A 27,418-nucleotide genomic window follows, 5' to 3' on the forward strand; every position below is an offset into this window, starting at 1 on the left:
TTTCACAGTATAATATTTTGAAAACTGAAGTTCATTCCTGGAAGGAATGAGATTAAAACTGTTTACTTATCAACTTTGTAAAACATTCACAGTAAAAAAAAGTATAACTATGTGCTGTACTTGGTCCCTGAGTAAATGCCTAGCCTTTGGCTTGGTGTTCTTTGTTTCCTTTTTGAGTAGACCTTATTTAATGATTAATGGTCTTTGAATTCCATTATCTAAAAATTTCCCAGATGCATCGATTCGTTATTATTATATAATCGGAAATAAATCAATGATCTTTGGAAGATCATCAGGATTCCATTAGATTTAATATGGACTCAAAGCTTGTTTTGTATAGAATGCTTAAGGTAAAATATGATTGCAGAGCAAATCCTGTTCATTATCATTTTTGTCTTGAGTACAAACTGCAGTTTGCCTTTGTATCATATTTTTGTTTCATTAATTGAGTGCTAAGATTACAATGTGGATTGACTTGATCATGCTATGGTAGTGAGGAAACTAAAGGAGTTTGTGGCTGATATGCGCATATTTATAAGCTTATTCGTTATCTGCTTTTATTCATATGTATTTCTCTACACTACCCAAAGTAGTGGGAGTGAGAAAGTGAGATGTCCCTTTTCCTGTTTGGGCCAGTCCTTACACATGAGTAGAAAGAAAACAAAAACTTTAAAATTCATTGTAGAAAATACAAAGAGAAAAAGGAAAGAAGAAATTCTGTAGCTGAAGTCAACAACTGTTGCCTTCATGTTTTATAACATATCACCATATTGTTTTATCATTAAGTAATATTAAGGATATTTTTCAATGCCATTGATTTTTTTCCCTAGAATCTTTTAATGGGTTCGTAGAATTTCACTGTCTATATGTACTATAATTTATTTGCTCATGTTCCTGTCATTTGACATTAAGTTTTTCCCCCCAATTTTTGATAATATAAACAACCATGTGATTTACATTCTGGTATGTATTTCAGGTCATTTCATTAGGATTAATTTCTGGATGTAAAATTATTAACTCAGAGGATATGCACACTTCTTGAAATATTTCTAAATTGCCTCTAGAAAGTCTGTATCAATATACATTATTCAGCAAGATCATGAGCAGAATTAGAAGTAGTATTTTCCCCCAGCTTTGCCAATACAGGGCATTAAAAGTAGACAAAAAAGTTGCCATTTTGATAGGTAAAAGAAGCATTCTTTTGTTATTACTGAAGGAGAAATTTTTTCATATATATTGCCTTCTTCTTTTGTGATTTACACATTTATATGCCATGCCTCTTACTAATTTGTAGGAAGTCTTTATGTCAATTTTCCAGATACTGTATTCTATTGTATTGTTACCCTCACTGACTATATTTTTAATGTTTTATTTATTTTAGAGAGAGCATGAGCAGGGGATGGGCAGAGAGAGGGGGATGGACAGAGGATTCAAAACAGGCTCTGCACTAATAGCAGTGAGCCTGCTGTTGGGCTCCAACTCACGAACCATGAGGTGTGAGATCATGACCCAAGCCAAAGTAGGATGCTCAACTAACTGAGCCACCCAGGCACCCCTCATTGACTATTTCTTAGGAACTTAACACCTCTTGTCAGGGGTTCACTTTCTTTTACTGATTTTCTCTTTACCCTTTTCTGCTTTAGCAGGGGAAAAAAAGAGATGTGTCTAAGGAAGGTGAGGAACAATGTTGCATAAACCTAGTACTCAAAAAGTCGTGCTGTCTTAGCACTGAATAGAATCTTAAATATGAAGACTAAGGTTACACATGTGAACAGAAAGCTATTTGCCAGTAGAGAAGCCTTCCGAGGCCACATTATGAGCTCAGTGATAAAGAAGGCTGTGATTAATTTGTGATGTTGTTTTATGTGTTGGCCATCCTTATGTATGCCATTTGACTCACATTTTTGCATTCAGCTGTACCAACTGAATTGTTACATGACTCTGTCTGCTAGAAGTGGCAAATGGAGATTTGAGTCTGAATTTCAAGGCCACAGTTGCTTGCTTATTCATTTACTCGCTCATTCAACTAATAACCTTGAGTATCTTCAAGTACCTTTCATTTCTTCCTTTCATATCCCAAAGGATTTTGCTAAAGATGTTGCAATGCAGGGGTTGCCTTTGGATAAACTGGAAGAGAACAACAGACAGGAAGGTAAAAGGACAGATTTGCTTGTAATTATTTATTTATTTTTGCTGTGGTAAATTACACAAAACAGAATCTGTCTCTCTCATGTTTTAAGTGTACAGTTCTGTGACATTAGATACATTCACATTATGCAGTTATCACCACCATCCATTTGCAGAACTTTTTCATCTTACCTGGTTGAAATTCTGTATGCATTAAACTCTCCATTTTTCCCAGTTCTAATTTTATGATTGACTTATTTCACTTAGCGTGTCTTCATGCCTCATTTATGTTGCGTGTGTCAGGAGTTTCTTTTTCTTTTTCTTTTTTTATTTTTGAGAGAGAGAGACAGAGTATGATTGGGCGAGGTGTAGAGAGAGAGGGAGAATCCAAAGCAGGCTCCAGGCTCTGAGCTGTCAGCATAGAGCCTGACGCAGGGATCGAACCCATGAGCTGTGAGATCATGACCTGAGCCAAAGTTGGATGCCCAACCAACTAAGCCACCTAGGTGCCCCAGGAGTTTCTTTGTGAGGATAGGATTTTAGGTTTTTAGATTTTAAGACATTCATTGATTTTTTTTTTAAAGACACTTATTAAACAAACAATTTTTTCTTATTGTTTTGGTTATTCATTTAAATTAGTTTTTCTTTCCAAATTAGGCTAGTAATAGAATCATTAAAATCCAGAAAAAGGTTTGCAGTGGTAACGGTAAATTCGGGATTTAATACTAACCTATTGCGTAAATTTGGGATTAAATACTTAAAAAAAATTTAAAAATTCTGAATTCAAGTTTTGAATAGTCTGGTAAGATAATAGATTAAGAAATTAAAAATATGCCTTGAAGAAATTTATTTAGTGACATTTTTAATGTAAATTTATTTTTGTCTTAGCAGTTTTCTCTTTTGAATTCGAGAAAATGGCTCCAATTTGGCCTTAAGTGTTTTTATTACATTTTTCCCCCTAGGGTCTGGGTTATGACTATTTATTTATTTTTTTTTTTAATGTTTATTTTTAAGAGAAAGATACAGAATGTGAGCAGGGGAGGGACAGAGAGAGAGGGAGACACAGAATCTGAAGCAGGCTCCAGGCTCTGAGCTGTCAGCACCAAGCCCAATGTAGGGCTCAAACCCATAAACCATGAGATCATGACCTGAGCCAAAGTTGGGCACTTAACTGACTGAGCCACCCTGGTGCCCCGGGTTATGGCTATTATTAGTCAGTCATTTAATTTGTCACATTTTTTTAAATTAAGAAATCTTATTGCTGAATTCCTAAACATTCTTAAGAAGCTGTTTTTGGTATCTGTATTAAAATTTAACACATTTTTAGGAAACTGAAGTATATTTTGTGTCTCAATTTTGCAGCAAATGACATCTTTATTTCTCGGTACACCATGGGACAGAAGGATGCATTAAGAGCAGTTTTAAAGCAAAAGTAAGTTTCATTTTCAAAAAATAGGTGGGCCATTTCTTATGTTTTTATATGATTCTGGAAGATTAGTTTCATTTTACAATGTGTGAAATACGTATAAAGCATTTTTTATGATGCTGGACACATAAAACACTCAATAGCTGTTAGCAGTTATTATTATAGAAGTGGTACTGTTCCAAGGACTTTATGTGAATTAACTCAATACTCACAAAATCCAATGAAGTGTATTCCATCACATCCCAATTTTACAGAATCCCCATGTTATAGATGAGGAAACTGAGGCACACAGAGACTGATTTTTCCCCAGGTCATTTAGCAAGTATTCATTGGGCTAGGATTCAGACCCAGGCAGTCTGCCTCTGGAGTTTGCTTTCTTGATCCCTTCACTATACTACTTGTAGCAATGGTCAAGTCTTTCCGAATACATAATACGTATTATTTACTGTCCAAGGACATTTAGACTTTTCCTTGTCAAGATTTAAGAAAGGGTCAAGGTTAGCATCTGGAAGGAGTGAAGGGAGATCATGGCTACTACTCCATCTAAATGTTCCCTCCCAACTTTATCTTAAATACCTATGAAATACAAAACCAGCCCTGACAACAGCACCATGATAAATATAAGCCTCTACTACTCTGGATGCCTCCAGTAATAAAATGCCTTTTATTATTTTTATCATTAGTGGGATGAGATACATATCCTTAGGCTAAATGTATTCTACTGAACTGGTGCAACCTGGAAAGCCCTGTAGAAAATAAGAGAAATGTTTACTTCATTTTGAATTCTCATTTTATTAAAAAAAAAAAAATTTATATTACTTCAGTAAATGGAAAGTCAGTACAGTTATTTTAATAATAGAATTAAAATAAATAAACTGTTTACAACTATTAAATAAAAAGTATTAAAAAGTTCATTATTTTTCCACCCAAAGTTGCCCCTGGCATATATATTATGCACTGGGAAACATGGACCTAACAAAAATAAATACTATCTCTAAAACACAAGGGTGTGATCTGAGCCAGCCAGAGTTTACTGGCTCATTGTTTGTCCTCATCATGTTTTTCCTTTGTACCTTTGTTCACCAAACAGTTCCCCATATGTGGTATGGTGGTTAGGAGAGGAACTTGGAGGGGTGCCTGGGTGGCTTAGTCGGTTAAGCGTCCGACTTTCGCTTAGGTCATGATCTCACGGTTCGTGGGTTCGAGCCCCGCGTCGGGCTTTGTGCTGACTGCCAGCTCAGAGCCTGGAGCCTGTTTCAGAGTCTGTGATTCCCTCTCTCTCTGACCCTCCCCTGCTCATGCTGTCTCTCTCCTAGAAATAAATAAAACATTTAAAAAAAAAAAAAGGAACTTGGAGAGTAAACTGTATCCTGCAGTTTATAAATATATAAGAAAAAGCGAAAGTAAGGGCAAGAGTTGTGTTGTCTCTCAAATTGTATAGTTGAACGAAAAATCCCAGATGACATCTGACTCATTTGGACAGACAGTGATTACCACTCCTTCCAGCTGACCCCCCCCAGAAGACGACGTTGCTTGCATCTGCGGTAGGGACCTTATCAACTTGCCTTCAAGTCAGAACTCTCCAAACTGAAATTTCTCAGAACTCTCAGATCAGGGAAGGAGAAGTTGTTCATAAACAGACCGACAGTGAGCGGTAACTGAATACTACCCCTCTTAGAAAGTCTCTCCCCATTTTGGGATAAATGAACAGAATTAAAAAACAAAAACAAACTAGGAAGGGCCTTGAGAAGATGACTTCAATGTACAAAATAATAAATGAATCAGAAATATAAAAATGACTCATGTTGGGTTAAAAGACAATCTAACTGAGATACAAGAGATAGATTTTGCTGCAGTCAATGTCACTTGAATTTTTTGTGTTTATTTTAAATGTTTGTTTATTTTTGAGAGAGACCACATGAGAGAGGGGAACAGAGGACCCAAAGCGGGCTCTGTGCTGACAGCAGAGAGCCATGTGTGGGGCTTGAACTCACCAACTGTGAGATCATGACCTGAGCTGAAGTCAGACGCTTAACCTACTGAGCCACCCAGGCGCCCCTCTTGTTGGTTAATTTAATGTACTCGGGTAGAATGATTGATCTTAAAGGTTAAATCACATTCAAACTTAAGGCAGGAATACTAAAAGATAGGAATATTTGAAATATATTTTCTTCATATGCCACTTAATCAGATACATATTGAGAGCCTGCTTTGTGCTAGTTCTTTCTTACTTGCTATTTGGCATTTAAGAAATCTCCCTTTTTTGTCCCCTTCTGCCCCAGGTTGCTTAGAGCTTAGTTGGGGAGAGGATATGTACATATGTGGAGGAATGAGTGACTCGAACTGTGATAGGAAACAGCATTGCATTTAATAGATTATGAAACTGTTCTGCACAGACATTTAAACCATGCAATGGCTGCTTCTCAAGCCTCATTGTGTCCTGCAGGCAGTAAAAGCAAAGGAGCTATGAAGGGGCAGATCTGTTGGAAGTGTTTAAGGACAAGTTTTTGAAACGGGGAAGGCTTGTGTTGGATCCTAAAGAAAGTTGAATGGCAGAAGGCTGAGAGGTCAGTGAGAGAAAGCATGGAGTTGGCTGTGGGAAGGGTGTGGTATAGCCAGTGAGGAGGCGTGTGACTCCTGACAGGTGTCTGTGAGGTGACAGGACGTGTACACCAGAAGCCAGGGCATGGCCAGAGGATGGTATGTGTGGAAGGTCGGACAGAAGAAATTGGCTTATTCAACTGTCTCTTGGGAAAAATTTTATATTGTTGAATGGTGGAGACATGTATTTGGGAAGATGCTTTTTTTTTTAATGTTTTATTTATTTCTAGGAGAGAGAGAGAGAGACAGCGTGAGCAGGGGAGGGTCAGAGAGAGGGGAAGTCACAGACTCTGAAACAGGCTCCAGGCTCTGAGCTGGCAGTCAGCACACAGCCCGACGCGGGGCTCGAACCCACGAACCGCGAGATCATGACCTAAGCGAAAGTCGGACGCTTAACCGACTAAGCCACCCAGGCGCCCCTATTTGGGAAGTTTTTAGATGAGTAAAATCTGCAAGAATGAAATAGTCGGCAGGAGGTGATGAAGTCTTTTTTACTAGAGAGAGAGAAGCACCAAGGGAGAAGTGGTATTCTGAGAAAGCGAGATGTTGTGGGAAGAACTCTAGGAATCGCACCCTAACCCTGCTTTACTGTCTGTGACCTTGATCAAGTAAACCTTGTTACCTCTGTGAACCTCCGTTTCATCTATAAAATTAGGAAGTTAGAATAGGTGTCTATTAGGTTCCCCCTGTCTCTGTACTTCTATGACACCATTCCTGCAATTGTGATGAAATAATTGACAAAACTTGATGACTCAGCAAAGTAAGTGGAAGATAGAGAAGTCCAGGTAACTTCCAAATTTTGAGACAGAGAAAAATGATGCTCTTAGTCAAAATGAGGAAATATCAAAGAGGAGTAAGTTTAAGAGCTGCTCTGAGCCTTCTTAGAGATCAGGGGGGATATCCAGTAGCCAGAGATCGAGTGCCTTCCTTCTGATCTATCGAGATTTACCTAGGGACTCTGCAGGGTTTTTTGTTAATTTTTTAAATATTTATTTTTGAGGAAGAGAGAGAAAGACAGAGTGAGAGTGGAGGAGGGGCAGAAAGAGAGGGATACACAGAATCTGAAGCAGGCTCCAGGCTCTGAGCTGTCAGCACAGAGCCCAGTGCAGGCCTCAAACCCACCAACTGTGAGACCGTGATGCTTAACTGACTGAGACACCCAGGTGCCCCGTCTCTCTCTCTTTCTGTCTCTCTCTTTCCCTCTCTCTCTCAGGCCAAATATAGAACAAAATCGACCAGTTTTTTTTTTAAGTACTTAGTTAAATCTTTCATTGTAAATATGTACTTATTTGCTCTCATTTTTAATCCAGCCTGCTTAAAACTGTGTTTTGTGCTCTGTTTTAACAAACTGTGGCATTTCTTTAACTTAACTGAGCTAGAATTTAAAAAAAATTGTAGCAGTTTTAATAATTTATCTTAGGTTGTCTTCCTTTGAAAGTAACATATAATACTTGAATTCTTAAAACCTTTTCGACATGATTTGAATTCATACTTCTGGATTATCTATCTTTGTAATTGTGCCCTTGTCTTTTTTGTATATGTAAGTCTTATTATCTGAAATATCGCAGTCCTCAAGGAATTATCTTATTTCTTTAGTGTTTAGTTAGTGACCTGACCTTTCATAGATTTCATGAACCAAATGACTGATAAGATCCTCATGGGGAAAACCAAGTAACTTAATGTTTTAAAAAATCAAGAAGACCTACCTTCATCAGATTACCACTATAGGTGCTTCTTGAAATGGTTCAATGTAGCTTGCTGAATACATTTTTATGCCTTTTTTTATTTACAGAACTCAAAACATGCCTGCTTTTAAGGAAGTAAAGGTACAGCTTTTAGAAAATGCAGGCACAGAAAAGGACGCCGTTACTCTGGAGACTAGAACTTCACCCAGTGGGATTGATTCAGCTACAACCGTGGCTGCAGCAACTGCGGCCGCCATTGCAACAGCAGCTCCGCTGATAAAAGTATATGCTTTTCCCCAGATACTCACAGCGTCGTCGGGAGATGGAAAAATATTTGTTAGGAACTGATTCTACAAGTGATTATATCCAACTGTAGACTAAGGGTGTTCTAGTTGCTCTCAATTTGAAGGAACTTTTCTTTCTTTCTTTCTTTTTTAATATTTTATTTGTTTTTTGAGAGAGAGAGACAGCATGAGCAGGGGAGGGTCAGGGAGAGAGGGAGACACAGAATCCGAAGCAGGCTCCAGGCTCTGAGCTAGCTGTCAGCACAGAGCCTGACGCGGGGCTCGAACCCACAAACCATGAGATCATGACCTGAGCTGAAGTCAGATGCCTAACCGACTGAGCCACCCAGGCACCCCTTGAGGGAACTTTTCCGTTCATGGTTGTATATTACCTCTCAGGTGTTGAGACTTACCCCTCTTCCCCCTTGCTGTGATAATGCTAGAGGACCTAGGACTGCCCAGATTTAGTACTGAAAATATCTCATCGAGGGAGCCCCGAATCCTGGGCAACCTGGGACGACTGCTTATCCTTATTTTAGAACAAGAAAGGCACTCTGAGATTGTGTGTGCCACCCGCCTCAGTTTGCACATGGGAGAACTGAGAAGCGGGGTTAGAGTGGTACAGATCCCCTGGGTATTAGGTGGCCGAGCTAAGACTAGGACTCCAGGCTGCTGACCTAATTCAGTCTGAGATGAGTGGAGTATCAAAAGCTAATTTGTTTTGTTATCTGCTTTTTAATTACCATTTAAGTATTTTATTTCTGACATTATAAAAATTCTTCTGTTGCCAGTGTGTTACTTTCTTTATGAGAGAAAAGATATTCAGGATAGCTATCTTCTGCCTTTTATTTCTGTGATTCCAAAAATAAAGGTATAAAATCATCAGAGATTCAGTGAGTAAAAATCTGGTTTGATCATTTTTAAAAGCAGTCACTTTATTTTTTTATTATTTTTTTAAAAATTTATTTCTGAGAGAGAGAAAGAGAGACAACATGAGCAAGGGAGGGTCAGAGAGAGAGAGGGAGATACAGAATCTGAAACAGGCTCCCGGCTCTGAGCTGGCTGTCAGCACAGAGCCCGACGCGGGGCTCGAACCCACGAACTGTGAGATCATGACCTGAGCCGAAGCTGGATGCTTAACCGACTGAGCCACCCAGGTGCCCCAAAAGCAGTCACTTTAAACAACATTTCTAGTAACAATGTCTTTTTGATATCCTTTGATATTTTATTGTTTTAGGTACAGAGCGATTTGGAAGCAAAAGTCAATTCTGTTACAGAATTACTCAATAAGTTGCAGGAGACTGATAAACAGTTACAACGTGTTACAGAGCAGCAAACAAGTGTTCAGAATAAACATGAGAAACTACATTGTCATGATCATGAAAAGCAAATGAATGTGATTATGGAGCGGCACATTAGGCATCTTGAAAAATTACAACAGCAACAAATAGATATTCAGGTATCTGTAATAAAGCCAGCACACATCTCATGGTCTTTTATCACTTGCATCCCTAAACTGATATTCATTGGTAATCACAGTAGCTCATTAGATTGTTACAGCTTTAGTTCTTAAATAACGATTTGCTTGTTATCACTCTTCCTCTCCATGTGGAGACCTCTCTGCATATTCTAGTTCAAGTATCACTAGTTCTGTAAGACATTTCCTTGGAGTTGGCTTTTTCTTCTTTGTGGTATTTCTGTTCATACCATTTTTAAAGTGCTAATAGTGCATCTCCATGACTTGTTTACATTGGTGGTTGTTAGCCTGAGAATGTGGATCAGAATCACTTGAAGTGCTTTATAAAAATGAACATGCTTGTACCTCTCAGGGATTGAGACAGCAGGTCTGAGATGGGACTTGGGAATAGGAAGCTCTCTAATGATTCTGATGAGATGAGAACCGGCTGGTATATGTACTGCTGCTACATTTAATTAATTAAAAGAATGAACATTTTTAATTGCCTTTTGAATATGAGCCACTGGGCTATTATAAAAAGAAGAGTTAGCCTCACAAGTTGCTGATAGTACAGTTTCTTATTTATTTGGAATTTCTAAGTCCTGGGATAGAACCCAGCACTCAGGTACTCCATATGTGTACGTATATATACATATGGTGTATATATATACACACATGCAGACATTTTTTTAAATGAATGAATGACCTGCACTATAAATGCATTGGTTTTAATTACTTTTATTTTTGTTTAATTAATGTGTGAATTTAAGACTTAAAAAAATTAAAATATCACATTCAGAAGAATAGGTTTATTATAGCTCAGTATGTTTTTATAGAATAAACAGTAATATATAATTTTCAAAACTTTTAATCAATTTAATTTTTTAATGTTTATTTTTGAGAGAGAGGGAGAGACGGAGTATGAGCAAGGGAGGGGCAGAGACAGAGGGAGACACAGAATCTGAAGCAGGCTCCAGGCTCTGAGCCAGTGTGGGGTTCGACCCATGAACCGTGAGATTATGACCTGAGCCGGACTCGGATGCTTAACCGGCTGAGCCACTCAGGTGCCCCTCAAAACTTCTTAATGGAGTTTGGCTTGAGCTTTCCATGTAGTCGAAGATAATATTTTCCGTGGAGCAGTTTTGGCCATAAAATGTAAGGTTTTAGTTAAGTGCTCCATATACAACTAAAATTGTGTGTGCAGCATGGTATCTCATGAGAAGCTAGGAGTGGGTCTGTCAGAGGGCTGGTCTTCAGTCTGCAAATAACTGCACTTCTCTGAGCCTTGATTTCTTTACCCAGAAAAACCTTTGATTTATTTATTTGTTCAGAGTAAAATGAGATGACGGATTTGAAAAGCGCATTGATTTCTTAAGGAGAGGGTCCTACTTGTCTTACTTACATGCCTGTCTGCCATTTATCTAGTCTTCCATAAATAAACCCATAATTTATTGACTTTCTGAGTTCAAGTTTGGAAGAATGGGATCTTTTCTAATTTAGATATCTTATTTACAAAGCTAGTTTTTTTTTAGGTAAGATATATACACATTCCAGTTATTTTAATAACTGGTACAGAAAACTGTTGTCATTGTAGTTCCTGTTGATATTTAAATGTATATGTTATTATTGCTGCTATTATTGAGTGCCTACTAGCAATGTTTTTAGCCCTTGACTTCAAACAAAATCATGTAGGACATAAAAGATGAGATGTTTTCGTTTTAAATTCTCTGGTTGAAGTAGAATCTAGGGCTTCTTCCTTTTGGCCATCCTCTAGCATGCCTCAGTGGCCTCTGAGCCATCTCTGAAGTAGAAAGGGGGAAGCTGAGGTTTAGAATGATTAAATGAAATGATCAAGGTCACACCACAGAGCCAGGCCTAACCCAGTGACGTCACTGCTGCAATGTGTGATTGCATGTAATGTATGTGTATTTTTATAGTTTATTAAATCTAATACATTGTTTTCAAGTCTTCTAATAAAGTTTAATGTAGTCTGTCATCTAGCTCTTTCAAATGGAATTTGAAATTGATAAAATAATTTTATGTCTCCTAGACTCATTTCATTAGTGCTGCACTAAAGACAAGTAGTTTTCAGCCCATTAGTATGCCTCCTTCCAGAGCGATGGAAAAGTATTCTGTACAACCAGAGTATTCTCATCTTGGTAGCAGTAATCTGTCTTCACATAACATGTTTGCTTCCAGACAAGGTAAAAATATATAGTTCACTGTGAATAAAACATGTTAGCTGTGAATTTTCTTTATAGTATGTCAGCCAAAAATTTGTTTACTAGGTGGTAGAAGACTTAGTCTTCATTTTATACAATTAGTTCTTCTTTTAGGTTAATTTTTGGTCATTTCAAAACTTGTTCAGTCAAGTTAGGGGTCATGTCCTATTGTATGGTTTTAACTAATAAACTTCATAAATTGTCAGAAGCACAAGTTTAGAAAAATTTCATTTGTCTAGTATCAAAAAATGCTTGTAATCAATTTTCCAATTCCCTGACTGCACATTTACTCTTTTTCTTGATTCTGTCGGGAGAGAAACCACCTGAGTACAGTAATAAACTATTTCTAATTATTTTCNGTTGTATGGTTTTAACTAATAAACTTCATAAATTGTCAGAAGCACTTACAAGTTTAGAAAAATTTCATTTGTCTAGTATCAAAAAATGCTTGTAATCAATTTTCCAATTCCCTGACTGCACATTTACTCTTTTTCTTGATTCTGTCGGGAGAGAAACCACCTGAGTACAGTAATAAACTATTTCTAATTATTTTCACAGTTAGTAATGTAAGTTCATCTATATTAATAGAATTTTTAAAATCTTAGCTTATAGTAACAACAAAGGAATGCATAATGTATTTGTATTAAACCCCTGGAATTTAAAATAAATGAATAAATATGTTTCCAAATTATTGATATTTGAATAATGAATCAGTGCAAATCCAGGGCTATCTCTTTAATCATAACACAGATCCACGTAGTACAATATCCCCAACATTTGATACATTAGACCAGTGTTATATTACAGGCATATTAAAGACTCCTTATACTTGTAAGCTACTTTTATATTTTTCCACAAACAAGTGGTCCTTACAAAACTGTTGTGAACGTAGTATGAATCAATTTTTAAGTTGTGAAGTGAGGAAGATGAAGCACAGAAAGGTTAGGACTTGCCTGCTTCAGGTGAAGGTGAGTTTGTCAGTTTGGCCAGAACTCAGGTTTCAGTATGACCTAGCTATATGCTTTCAAAGGAAGTAGACATTTCATTCTCTGTCCCAGAGAATGACTTGCTCATAATTTTGTTTTTTTAGACTTGAGTTTTAAAGCAAAAAAATGCATGTTTTATGGGTTGTATACTAAATTGGTTTCTATGTATATTTTAGCAAAAGAAATTTAAAACAAATAGGTAAATACAAACTTAAATTTTTTATTTTTTAACAATTTTAATTTATTTACTTACATTTTCAATTTTTTAAAAAAAATGTTTATTTTTGAGAGAGACAGAGCACAAGTGGGGGAGGGGCCTGACACACGGCTTGAACTCACAGCCCACACCGGGAGATCATTATCTCAGCTGAAGTCAGATGTTTAACCAACAGAGCCACCCAGGCACCCCTACTCATGATTTTTTTTTAGAGAGAGAATGAGTAGGGAAGAGGGGCAGAGGGAGAGAATCATAAGCAGGTTCCACATTCAACAGGAGCTGATGTGGGGCTTGGTCACACAACACTGAGATCGTGACCTGAGCAGAAATTAAGAGCTGTATGCTGAACTGACTGAGCCACCCAGGTGCCCAAACTTTTTATTTTTCAATACTTTTTCTTGGGCATACATTATTTTTATGTTCTGCAGTTGTAGCATAAATATAATTTTGTACTGCTTTTTAGAAGTATTTCTCATGTTTTACATGATTATCTTCATAACATTAATTTTTAATGATGAAAGGATAATCTGTTGTAGTCAATAGTTTTCACAATTTACTTGACAGTTACTGGACATTTAGGCAGATTTTAAAGTTTTTTCCTTACAAATAATAAATACTGTGATATATGTAATGTTTTCTTCGTTTTAGGTTGTTTCCTGAGGATAAATTCCCAAGAGTAAGATTACTAGATCAAAGTGTATAAAAATTTTAAGACTTCCTATACTTAGTGCCATATGATTTTGTTAGTTTTCATGCCAGGAGCAGTGTCTGGCTATGCCATTTTCATTACATGAAATTACACTGCATATTGTCATATTGTTTTTTATTAGCTGGAAGTATAAAATGTTTATAGCCTATATTTCTTCTGATTTCTAGTGAGGATGGAATTATTTCTATATACTTGTAATTTGTATATCTTATATAACTTTATTTTAAAAATAATGGGGAAGAGTAATAACACTGCAAATTAAAATTGATGCTTCTTTTAAAATAAATTGAACTTATTTCCATTATTTCCTATTAAAGCACCTTCTAGAGAAGTTGAAGATATGGATTTTGATAAACAGAACTCTCCATTGGAGACACCAGCACCCCGCAGGTTTGCTCCTATACCTGTTTCAAAGGATGATAAAATCTCAAAGAGGGAAAATCCTATGAAAGAAAAAGAAAATATGGAGATGGCAGGTCATCCAGGTAATAAAGCAATCTTAACTAGCATTCACCACTTTATTTAGACCTACCTAAAATTAGGAACAGATTTGCACACCAGACTTATAATTCTCTTATGCGCCAAGTAGTAATGATAGTAGGAATGCTATTTCCAGTATTTCTCTTTAAATGATACTTATTGGGCAAATCAAACTTCTTTAGAGTCTTTGTAGGAGTTGGAGGTATACAGTTAGAATTATTTTGATTAATTTCAACAGGTTATTACTTAAGCCTTTAATGAACAAGTTTTGTTATTAATAAAAATAATGTTTTACTAAAGGTAAGGCTGATCGTTAGACCATGTTTTCTTATATTGTTCTTGGGTGTGAATTTCAATAGTAAAACACAAAGAAATTTAACATTTATTACTGTGTTCAGTTGGAAAAAGTGTTAAGGTATTAACTATTTAATAGCAAACAAGAACTTATATTTATTTTACTTTTTTTAAGTCTATTTATTTTGAGAGACAGAGAGAGAGAGACAGCATGAGCAGGGCAGGGGCAGAGAGAGAGGGAGTGAGAGAATCCTATGTAGGCTCTGCTGACAGCACGGAGCCTGATGCCAGGCTCCATCTCAGAAGCTATGAGATCGTGACCTGAGCCAAAATCAAGCTGGAAACCTAACTGGCTGAGCTACCAGCTGCCCCAGACAAGAACTTTTATAAGTGACCTGAAATAGTAATTTGTTACAGACCTTTAAAATAAAACCTTTCTAGTAAAAGTATGTGAAAATGTTAAATACAAGCTTTTATTCTGGGAATCACTTAAATTCATTCAGGTCTTGTCTTAGATGCATTTAAAGAGTTTTAAAGACACTAACATCTTTACTAAATCGACTTCACCAAAAGATAAAAAGTTGTTATATAGTCTTATTAAGGATGGGGCTAAAGGAAAGATTCAACTGTTGCTGCGAACAGTCAAATCTCCCTTTAACTCTTGATAAAAATCTTGCAGTTTACTGGGCTTTGTGATGATGATATGTCTCATTCAAATTCCTTTTTTCTGTGATAGAGATAAATTCAGGCCTAAACTTTTACCGGTGTGGTTTTCATGAGTTATAAATATTTGGCTTTACATGAGTGTATTAAAGCCTACAGACATATCTGAGCTACTATATAAAAAAGAAATGGATTAGTACTTAAAAAATAATACTATATTTCTCTTACTGTAGGAAATGTAAGACTGTTGGAACAGATTTTGAATAATAATGATTCTTTGACAAGAAAAAGTGAATCTTCAGATAAAACCTCACTAAATAGGTCAAAAATAGAATGGAATCCTGAGAGGAGAGACAGGTAAAATACAAGACATTGGAATAGAAGCTATATTGAAGAGCCTTGTTTATTTCTAAAATGTCTTTAGGAATTTTGATAAATGTATAGTATTGCTTTTAATTTTTTTTTAATGTTTATTTTATTTTATTTTTTTTTAAAGTTTAATGTTTATTTTTGAGAGAGAGACAGACAGAGACAGAGAGAGACAGAGCATGAGCAGGGGAGAGGCAGAGAGAGAGGGAGACACAGAATCCAAAGCAGGCTCCATGCTCTGAGCTGTCAGTGCAGAGCTCGATGCAGAGTTCAAACCTATGAACATTGAGATCATGACCCAGGCTGAAGTTGGACACCTAACTGACTGAGTCACCCAGGTGCCCCATTGTATAGCTTTGCTTTTAAAAGTAATCTTAGATTTACTATTTTCTGCTGCTACCATATCTAGCCCTTTTCTATAATATAGGTATAAAATGAATGTATCTTGTTTTCTCAAAATGCAGATTATTTTTTAAAAATGTTTATTTATTTTTGAGAGAGAGAGAGCACAAGATGTGAAAGGGCAGAAAGAGAGAGAGACACAGAATCCGAAGCAGGTTCCAGGCTCAGCTGTCAGCACAGAGCCCGATGCTGGGCTCAAACTCATGAACTGTGAGATGACGACTTGAGCCAAAGTCAGACGTTTAACCGACTGAGCCATCCAGGCCTCCCCAGATTAATTTCTAATGAATTCAGATTACTTATTTCTGATGAAATGATATTTGAGATTTGCTTCAAAATTAATCCAGTGCAGGGTAGAGGAAACTGGGTTGCAAGTATGGATGAAATGAGGATAGCCATGAGTGAATGGTTAATGTAGATAAGGGTATATGGAGCTCATCATACTATTCTTTCTACTTTTGTGTAAGTGTGAAATTTTATAAAATAGTTTTTAAACAATCAAGTAAATCTAGGTTATAACTTTATTTATCTTGAATATCATGGAAACTATAGAAATAAAAACTAACAGCCACGTTTTTAGTATTTTCATCTGAAGACAGTGTACAGTTTTAGGCCATTTGCTTTTGATGTAATTACTGATAAAAGATTCATGTCTGCCTTGTTGCTGTGTGTTTTATATACATCTGAGGTCTTTATTTTATTCCACTATTTCTCTCTGTTGCCTTCTTTATATTAAATAGATATTAATATTATTCTCTTGTTTCTTTTACTATACATTTTGAGTTGTTTTCTGAATGGTTGCCCCAGGGATTACATTAACATCTTAATTTAAAACAATCTAGTTTGGATTAATACTCCCAACTTAATTTTACAGTAGGATTCAAAAACTTTGTTCCAGTATTATCTCTATCCCTTCCCCTTTCTTTCTGCTGTTGTTATAATACATATTATATCTTTATACATTATAAGCTCATCTATAAAGCTTGATAATTATTGCTTTATACAATTCTCTTTTAAATAAGATAGAGAAAAAGTTATAAACAAATAACACATTTTATACTTTTTATATTTACCTATATAGTTTTTACCAGTACTCTTTATTTCTTCATATGTATTTGACTTAGTTTCTAGTGTCCTTGACCCTGAGAGACTCCCTTTAGTATTTTCTATATACTGAAGGGAAGTCTGCTAGTGATAAATTCTCTCTTTTGTTTACCTAGGAATGTCTTAATTTACCCTTTACTATTTTTTTTTAGTACAGTTGACATACAATGTTACATTAGTTTTTGGTGTACAACATAGTGATTCAACAGCTTTGTATGTTATACTGTGCTAACCACAGCTGTAACTATGATCTGTCATACAGCGCTACTATAATACTATTGTAATATTCTAATGTTGTAATATTCCCTAATCTCTGCCTTTCATCTCCCTGACTTATCCCATTCCATAATTGAAAGCCTGTACATTTCCCTCCCTTTGACACCTTTTTGCCCATTCCCCTGGTTTCCTCCCCTCTGGCAACCATCATTGTGTCCTCTGTATTGATGGGTTTGTTTCTTCTTTGTTTAATTTTGTTTTTTAGATTCCACATACAAGTGAAATCTTATGGTGTTTGTCTTTCTCTGTCTGACTTATTTCATTTAGAGTAATACCTTCTAGGTCCGTTCATGTAGTTGCAAATGGCAAGAGCTCATTCTTTTTATGGCTGAGCAGTATTCTAATATTCCATCTTCTTTATGCATTCATCTGTCCATAGACATTTAGCAACTTAGATTGCTTCCGTGTCTTGGGTATTGTAAATAACAATGCGGAATACATAGGGGTACATATATCTTTTTGAATTAGAGTTGTTTGTTTTTTTCCTTTTGGCAAATACTCAGTAGTGGAATTACTGGACTACATGGTATTTCTGATTTTAATTTTTTGAGGAACCTTCATACTCTTTTCCACAGTGACTGCACCAATTTACATTCCCACTAACAGTGTACAAGGGTTCCTTTTTCTCCATGTCCTTGCCAACACTTCTTATTTCTTGTCTTTTTGATACTTGCCATTTTGACTGGTTTAAGGTAATCTCATTTTAGTTTGCATTTCCATGATGATTAGCGATGTTGAGCATCTTTTCATGTGTCTGTTGACTGTCTGTATGTTTTCCTTAGAAAAAATGTCTGTTCAGTCCTCTGCCTATTTTTTTAGTCAGATTGTTTGTTTTTTTTTGGTTTGAGTTATATACATTCTTTATATATTTTTGATATTAATTCTTATCAGATACATCATTTGCAAATATCTTCTCCCATTCACAGTAGGCTTTTCATTTTGTTGATGGCTTCCTTCACCATGCAGAAGTTTTTATTTTAATGTAGCCCAAGTTTATTTTAGCTTTTATTTCCCTTGCCTCAGGAGGCGTATCTAGAAAAATGTTGCTAAGGCCAACATCAAACATATTAGTGCTCATGTTTTCATGTAGGGGTTTTATGGTGCTAGGTCTCATATTTAGGTCTTTAATCCATTTTGAGTTTGTGTATGGTGTAAGAAAGTGGTGTGGTTTCTTTTTCTTTTCTTTCTTTTTTTTTTTTTTTGCATGCAGCTGTCCAGTTTTCCCAGCACTGTTTATTGAAGTGTCTTTTCCCCCATTGTATATTCTTACCTCTTTTATCATAGGTTAATTGACTATAGAAAAGTATGGGATTATTTCTAGGCTCTCTATTCTATTCCATTGATCCATGTCTATTTCTCCTTTACTGTTGAAGGGTAGTTTTGCTGGATATATATAATTTTTGCTGGACATTGATTCTTTGAGTACTTTGAATATGTCAGCCCCTCTGGACTGCAGTGATTTCTGATACAAAGTCAGCTGTTAATCTTATTGAAAAAACTCTATATATGATGAGTTATTTTTCTCTTTCTGTTTTCAAGGTTCTCCCTCTGTCTTAGGCATTTGACAGTTTTACTGTGATGTGTCTTAGTGTGGATATCTTTGAGTTTATCCTACTTGAAGTTTCTTGAGCTTCTTGGATGAATGGATTAATATTTATTAAATTTTAGGGGGTGGCCATTATTTCTTTATATAGTTAAATAGTACACATAACCTTTCTCTTCCCTTAGGACTATGTTGTTTGTTGGTATGCTTGATAGTATCTCACAGATCTCTGAGGCTGTTAATTTTTCTTCATTCTTTTTTTTCCCCTCTGTTTCTCAGATTGGATAATCTCAACCTGTCTTCAAGTTCACTGATTCTTTCTCTGACAACTCAAACAAATATGCTGTTTGCCCCTTCTGGTGAATTTTACATTTTAGTTATTGTATTTTTCAACTCCAGAATTTCTTTCTTTTTTTTTTTTTTTTTTTANTAGATCAGTTCTAGTAGGCTTCTTCAACTCCAGAATTTCTATTTAGTTTTTTATTTCTTTGTTTATAATAGTTTCTATCTCTTTATTAGTCTTTATTTGGTAAGATTTCATTCTTATACTTTCCTTTAATTATCTGAATATAATTTTCCTTTGTAATAACTAATATGTAGTCCTTGCCTAAGAAATCCAATATTTGGGATTCCTCAAGGACAGTTTCTGTTAACTATGTTTTTTTCCTGTGTACGAGCTATACTTTTTTGCTTCTTTGTGTATCTCATAACTTTTTGTTGAAAATTGGACATTTCAAATAATACAGTGTGGCAACTCTGGAAATCAGATTCTTCTTCCATCCCCTAGCAATTGTTGTTGCTGTTTTTATTGCGGTTTGCTTAGTGATGAGTTCTGTAAAGCTTGTGTTCTTTGTCATGTGTGGTGGTATTCTATTTGGTTAGCTAAGTCTGCTAATGATTAGAAAGAGACTTCTTTAACTGCCTTGAAACTGTAAGTCCCCCTCTTAGTGTCAAGGGGCTCTGTGTGTGTATATATGTGTACACATGTGTGCACATGTACACGAATGCACACATGTGCTATTGGGGCATACCTTCAGTGCTCTGGCACAGAGTCTCTAGATCAGCCTGACATGAGAGATTAGGTTTTTCTCAGCCTGACATGAGAGATTAGGTTTTTCTCAGATCTTGTTGAGCATTCACAGAGTCCTATATATGCACATGGGCTTCTGGATCTCCAGTTAAGGCTATTCAAAGTTCCACCATAGACATCTCATACCCCAGAGTTTTAGTCTATTGGCATTCCTTGTTTACCTCAACTGCTATAGCTCCCTTGGGCAGCTGAGATGTTAAACAGTTGCCACTGCTTTGAAAAATTGACCTGACATTAGGGTTTTTCACTGAGCTAGCTCTGAGTCAGGTCAGATTAAGAGAAATCCTGCGAATGGGACTTTTTGAGACGCACCAAACCTGGTCTGCTCTTTTGAGTGGTGGCTAGGCTGTTGTTTTTCACACCTACAGGGGTTATGAAGCCGATTTTTAAGGCCACCATAGAGTTAAGGAAAGAGTCTTGGAATGAAGCAAATTAAAAATGCCAGAAAGCTTGCTGTTCTTACTGAGAGTCAGCTGTTTTCTTGATGAAATGTTCCTTGAGTTGTTATAAGACTTTGTTCAATTTCTAGAGTTCTGAAAAAGCTGATTTTGACCATTTTTGTCTGTGTTCTCTTTGCTCTTATGGAGGAGTGGACTTTTAGAGGTCTGTACTCTACCCTTTTGCTCTTTTCCTACTATACCTAAACTAGTCTGGTCAACAATTTTGTGTCTTGTGATTTTTTTGTGTTTCATATGTTTAATCACTTGACTGATTAATTTCATTTTACCATTTAATGGAACACCATTTAGTACTGTAAACTAAGAATGAATCAAAGACTTATGTATTCAAATGTTTGCTCAATTTATGACAATTTTGGAGAACTTTATTTTTAAATCTTTCATAGCATTGGCATTCTCTCTTGTCAAAGGATTCCTTTCTGTGAAGACCTAGGAACAGCTGAATTGACTGTGCAGAGGTCTGATGGTTTTCTTCATGACCCTGGCCCAAAGAGGAAAGAAACAAATGGTATAGTCCAGGTAAAGTGGGGACAGGATATTAAAATTGATGGGAGTAGCAAAGTAAAAATTATGAAGAAATATAAAAGTTCTCAGGACAGAAAGCAAGCAGAAGGATGAGGACAAGGCTCTGAAAAAGACCAGCCCAGTCTCTTCTCTTTACAAAACTTTTCCAGAAGCCCTAAGCGATCTCTATTTATGGCTCTTTGGCTAGGAATGCCGTGTGGCCACTGGCACATGAAGCTTCTGTTGGGGAGCAAAAAGAGCGCTGTGAATGACCTTTGTTTATCTGGTCCAAAGTGTCTGCCATACATATCTAGTGCCAACTTGCTCACTCTTTGTTTTTGCTTTCTTTCCCACATATAACTTGCATTGGCTACTGAACTGCCTAGCACTTCTGTGGACTTACCAGCCCTATTTCACTTAACATTCACATTAGTACTTCTAAATGGAAAGAAGCCTTAATTGCCAAGTTTATTTTTTTAATTTTAGCTTTTTTTTTTTAATTTTTTTATAGTTTATTTATTTTTGAGACAGAGATAGACAGAGCATCAGTGGGGGAGGGGCACCGAGAGAGGGAATCACAGAATCTGAAGCAGGCTCCAGGCTCTGAGCTGTCAGCACAGAGCCCGACGCGGGGCCCGAACCCACGAACCGTGAGATCATGACCTGAGCCGAAGTTGGACACTTAACCAACCGAACCACCCAGGCTCTCCTAATGTTAACTTTTTAAATGTTTATTTATTTTTGAGAGGGAGAGAGAGAGAGATGGAGCACGAGTTGGGGAGGGGCAGAGAGAGAGGGAGACACAGAATCTGAAGCAGGCTTCAGTCTCTCAGCTGTCAACAACAGAGCCTAACACGAGACTCAAACCCACAGACTGTGAGATCATGACCTGAGCTGACCTTGGACGCTTAACTGACTGAGCCACCCAGGCGCCCCTTTTAATTTTAATTTTTAATTGCAATATACTTAACATATAATATTATATTAATATCAGGTGTACAACATAGTGGCTCAACAAATAGACATTTTTATGAAATCCTAACTATAAGTATAGTTACCATTTGCCAAGTACTGGTTTTATAGCTCTTCAGTTTGACAAATTGAGTCCATGAAAGTATTGACATAGTATATGGCCCCAACTATAGTAATAGCTCTTGCTTGCATTAAAATACTTAGTATGGGGGTGCCTGGGTGGCTTAGTCAGTTAAGCGTCCGCTGAGGCTCAGGTCATGATCTCATGGTTCATGGGTTCAGGTGCCGCGTCGGGCTCTGTACTGATGGTTTACTCAGAGCCTGGAGCCTGTCTTCAGGTTCTGTATCTCCCTCTCTCTCTGACCCTCCCCTGCTCGCACTGTCTCTCTCTGACTCTTAAAAATAAATAAATAATAAAAAATAGTATACTTGGTATGAACTTTATACTGTAACATTTTTGTTTTTTTCTTTTAAGCCAAAAGAGTCTCTGATTACGTCAAGTCTTGCTGATCTTCCACAGAATTCCATTAAGCTTCAAACAACCAATAAAAGATCTGTCTTGAAAGATGCTGAGAAGATTTTGCGAGGAGTACAAAACAATAAAAAAGTCCTTGAAGAAAACCTGGAAGCTATTATTCGTGCAAAGGATGGAGCCGCCATGTACTCATTTATCAATGCTCTATCTACCAACAGGTGAGACAGCATGTCTGCATCCCAAGATTATTCATGAAATTGCCAGTTGTTAGACTTTCTTAATCTTTTTTCTATGCATTTCATTTTGCTTAATGTGTTTCAGTGTGTTGAAAGGGTTATTTACTTTGATTATGTGGACTCATTATACAGTTGGAATTTAGATACCTACCTGTTGTTATTACTTTTTACAGATGTGAAATTTTCCTTTAACTTTTTTTTCTTTCTTTGGTATATATCTTTTGGGATCTATCAAACATCCTTCAGACATTTGGTGGAAACTAATAATATTGGTTTTCCTTTTTCAAAGGAAAACTGTTGGGCTACACAGTAGATTCAAAACTAGATAAGACATCTGATTTTGTTCCTATTCTCAGAACGTTAAATCCTAATTTAAGACCATTCTTTTTTCTCTTTTATAGAGAGATGTTAGAGAAGATTCGGATCAGAAAGACAGTGGATGAGTGGATTAAGACTATTTCTGCAGAAATTCAGGTAGGTTTTGGAAAAAACAGAATTAGGTGAATTCTCAAGAGATAATTTCCAAGTATCATACTTACTCTCCAAATAGTCCTTATATATAAATTTGTTTATAGTTTTTAATATCATTGTTAATCTTTACTTAGTAATGAGTTTCATTTTACTTATTAGCAAGTGCTTTTCCTCATAAATTATATAGCTCTTATCTGGCAAATTTTTGGACAATAACTAAAATATGAGTAATTGGAAAGAAAATTTAGCAAAAGCATTTAGAAAGAAAAAAGGATACTTGCAAAAAGAAAAAAGGATACTTACAAAAACATTTCAAGACAGCAGATTTAGAAGCATTGACTTGACAAAGTAAAAACACCAAAGTTATTTAAAGGGAAAATACCACACAAGATTTCTCTGGTTTCTAAGTTTACAGAAGTCAGTCCCAGATGAAAAAGGCCCTACTGGCTGATGGGAGTGGGGAAGAGGGGAAGGGGGGTGATGGGCATGGGGGAGGTCACTTGTTGGGATGAGCACTGGGTTTTATATGTAAACCAACTTGACAATAAACTAAGAAAAAAGAAAAAAAAAGAAAAAGGACCTACTTTCTCACCTCTCAAAACTCACAGTGTATCTTTAGATATGAGCACTGCAAAAATCAAGCAGAGTTGTTTTCATTAGAGGGTCAGTAATTTAAAGGAAATTTTAAAAATTTTAAATATTTGAGAGGGCATAATTAGACAAGGTAACTCCGTTATTTTCATCTTGGGGTGCAGTGTTGTTTTCTGACTGTAAGGTGTATGTATTTGCTTCCTCACAATGGTAGCAAGATGAAGTGTTAGTTCAGTTTCCACAGCAATAACTGCTAAAATGTATTTTTAGAGTTTGTTAATAATGCATATCTCTAGTGTTGTGAAGAAATGATTGTTATCTACTATGTGATGCACCAAAATAAATTGAACTAATAGAAGATTGGGAGAGTAGTTTTAGCTGTATAGACAACTAGCAATATATATCACATTAATACTGTGGATTCATTACAAAGTATGTTTCTTTAAATCTTCAAGCAATTTTAATTTATAAATACTTACTTCAGAGTTGTACTACAAAGTTGTTTCCTTTTTTGACATTTATTTTTTAAATTTAACTTTTTGAACACTTACTATAGTCCTATGGTTCAAACATCAAAAATGTAGGACTTGTAATGAAAAGCTGCCCTCTTACTCTTGTACCTCATGTACCATTTCTCATTCCCCTGCTCCACAAGGCACCAGTCGTTTTAAGTTTTCCTTATTCTCCCAGAGAGTTTTTATTCATAAATAAGGCAATATAATTAATTTATAAAGCATTAAATCTGCTAAATTATATTTCTATAATAGCAGAAAATAAATTCTAATACTTTAGATGTGAAAGCACTACTCGGATAGATTTGCAGTAATTTGAATTTTGGTTATGTTAAGGATGAACTCTCAAGAAAAGATTATGAACAAAAGAGATTTGATCAGAAGAATCAAAGGACCAAGAAAACTCAGAATATGAGTAAAGATATCAAAACTAACATACAAGACAAAACGGCAAAAAATTCTGTAATTCAAAGAACACATTCTCAAAAACAAAAAGAGGAGCATTTTAGAAATCCACTCATAAGAAACATCCCGGCTTCAAACTTACAGAAAGAGAGAAAAGAAGTAAGATCCTACTCTGGTTTTGTGACATGAATATTGCATTATAATTGACCATTTCCTTTAAGCTCTAAATAATGAAGTGAATATTAAAATGTTTTAAAAATATGAAGGACTATATAAATGTAAACTATCTCTAAACTGTTGCTGTTTAGGGTTCCTTCTAAGATCTCACACTTGGAATCATAGTATTTTAGTTACAGCAGGTATATCTAGAGCTCATTTAGTCCAAACATTAGATTCTCTAGTTTGTGGCACTAAAAATTAGATTTCATTGTTAAATGCATTTATATGAATGAATATACATATTTTTTGTATATTTTTCAGTTTAACAGATACATCAAGTGCCTAGTGTTTGTGAGGTATGATATTCGATACTATGGAGGAAATGTAATGGCTGATGTAATTAGGCTGTAACTTTCTTAAAGCCAAACATGGATTGCTGGGCACAGTAATAAAGCATCTAATTCAATGTTTAGCACTTAGGAGATCTACCTTAGTAAATGCTACCTTATTGTGGCATTTAGATTATGACTGAAGGCAGGATCAGGAATGTAGAAAATTTAAAGACATGATTTTGTTATATTATTGTGATTGAATGTATATATTTATACTTATATAAAATGTGTTTAAACCTTACGTTTTGATGCTGAAAATATGCTTAGTGTAGTATAAGAACCTTTATGATTTTTGAATGGATGATTTTTATATTTAATTTTTGTGCTTTTGAAAGCCTTAAAACGTTAGAGCTATAGTTTGAAAACTATACCCAGAATTTAAGAGCCATTTAAAGTAGAGGACTTTACTGACCTGATCGTTCTTACTATGGTACAAAGTGGCAAAAGAAGACTTTAGAAAAATGAAATGTGTTTGATAACTACTTTTTTGGTGAATCGAATAACTTTGCGTACTTAGGGATTTTTGAAAGCGACCACAGTAATACAAGATGAGGATTATATGTTACAAATTTATGGAAAACCGATTTATCAAGGCCATCGCAGCACTCTTAAAAAAGGACCTTATCTCCGATTTAATTCTCCATCTCCTAAGTCCAAACCCCAGAGACCAAAAGTAATAGAACGAGTTAAAGGTAAGAAACCTCACTTTTTTGTGGTAAACTTCATTTTTTATTTTATCAGTTTAATATGTAAAGTTAATTTTTCTTTTTTTTAATCACTCCCAAATACATTTCAAATTATATAATGCTTGGGGGTGGAAAACAATTGTTTTCTAAGAGAGTAGGGAGAAATAGACCAGTTCAAGGCAAAGAATAGAAATAAGTGGGACAAATAGAGATCAGATTCAAGGCACAATAGGAGTAAGTGGGAAAAGATAGGATTAAGTGGTAGTTTCATTAAAAAACATGATAAAATTTACATTTATGAGATGATATCGTGAACAATTTAAATTATAGCCTAGGGAAAGTGGACATTTCCTTAAAGACATTGCTCTATCGTGTTCTTTCTGAACAAAGAATAGCAGTCATCTGCTGTCTATTATTATAAAGGTGTTTATGGGCATTTTTTCAGTTTTCTTTATTCTCAAAGAGCCTTAGGTAGTAAAGGTGGAAAAAATTTTTGGTACTTTTGTATACCACTAAGAATAAATTCAAGGGCGCCTTGGTGGCTCAGTCAGTTAAGCCTCTGACTCTTGATTTCCACTCAGGGCATGATCTCGTGGTTTGTGGGATCACGCCCGTGTTGAGCTCTGTGCTGCAGTTACGGAGCAGAGCGTGCTTGGGATTCTCTCTCTTCCTCTCTCTCTCTTCCCCCACCCTTTTCCTACACACTGTCTCTCTGTCTCACAATAAATAAATAAACATAAAAAAATTCACTTATTACTGTATGTTTTACTGAAATCTACCATTTCACTAGTATATTTAAATATAACTCTTCATTAAACATTGAGTCTGTTGACATTGGTTACATTTTGAAGTGTGTCAGCTTGTACTTCAGCAGCCAGTAAGCCACTTCAACAATATGCAATAACTTGTGGATAACAACTCAGTTTTGTTTCTTACCCTTTCTGGAAGTTGGAGTTTGTCATTGCTTTAGTTTTCTGTTCCTTTCATTTCTAAAAGTTAGGTGATCATAGAGACTGTCAGTTTATCTAGAAATCCTGCTGGTGTTATTTCATAAAGCATATAGCTTATGGGTGATATTTACCCTATTTTCTCTTGTTTATTGGGGCTTTGATATTAACTTATATTTGGACTTTTGAAAGCCATTGCAAAAAATAACTTGAAGTCTTAAAATACTTAAAATTACAAAATAATTTTATTAAGTAATCCTTTTAATGGTAGAGGTGACTGAACCTGTGGAAACATGCTTGGGTCTTGCTGCCTGTTATTTTCTCTATGTGGACAGCTTATCCCTCAGAAATGTGCATGGCTTACTCTTGCAGTTCTTTGGATCTCGCCTCTGAGATGTTGGCGATTCAGAGAGGTCGACCCTGACCATCCTGTCCAAAAACGATCTCCTGCATGTCTCTCTCCCCTCACCCTGCCTTCTTGTTCTTCATAATTATGCGTTTCACAATCTGATATTATATATATATTTCTTCTTTTTTATATGCTTTTCATTTTTGTTTTGTGAGTGTAGCTGACACACAATGCTACATTAGTTTTAGGTTGTACAACAGTGATTTGGCAAGTGTATGAAGTATGCTATGTTCACCAAAAGTGTAGCTACCATCTGTCCTGTTACAT

At 35.8% G+C, this 27,418-nt stretch overlaps 1 protein-coding gene across 13 annotated transcripts in view; it reads left to right on the forward strand.

Moving 5' to 3' along the window:
- KIAA0586 (KIAA0586 ortholog) overlaps positions 1-27,418 on the forward strand; it is a 112,122-nt gene that overhangs the window by 2,375 nt on the left and 82,329 nt on the right. For 9 of the 13 annotated variants that reach the window (XM_077768745.1, XM_077768762.1, XM_077768692.1 and 6 more), the window contains 12 exons: positions 2,083-2,152; positions 3,490-3,559; positions 7,947-8,121; positions 9,361-9,582; positions 11,630-11,783; positions 14,031-14,198; positions 15,384-15,507; positions 20,779-20,911; positions 22,344-22,561; positions 22,981-23,053; positions 24,490-24,717; positions 25,627-25,801. In XM_077768745.1, the coding sequence (XP_077624871.1) occupies positions 2,083-2,152; positions 3,490-3,559; positions 7,947-8,121; positions 9,361-9,582; positions 11,630-11,783; positions 14,031-14,198; positions 15,384-15,507; positions 20,779-20,911; positions 22,344-22,561; positions 22,981-23,053; positions 24,490-24,717; positions 25,627-25,801 (1,810 nt within the window). The remainder of the gene's footprint in view (positions 1-2,082; positions 2,153-3,489; positions 3,560-7,946; positions 8,122-9,360; positions 9,583-11,629; positions 11,784-14,030; positions 14,199-15,383; positions 15,508-20,778; positions 20,912-22,343; positions 22,562-22,980; positions 23,054-24,489; positions 24,718-25,626; positions 25,802-27,418) is intronic. The other 4 variants (XM_077768713.1, XM_077768754.1, XM_077768730.1 and 1 more) reach the window with 3 other exon arrangements.

This window comes from Crocuta crocuta, unplaced genomic scaffold, assembly GCF_008692635.1.
Source record: "Crocuta crocuta isolate KB4526 unplaced genomic scaffold, BGI_CrCroc_1.0 scaffold10, whole genome shotgun sequence".
NCBI lineage: Eukaryota > Metazoa > Chordata > Mammalia > Carnivora > Hyaenidae > Crocuta > Crocuta crocuta.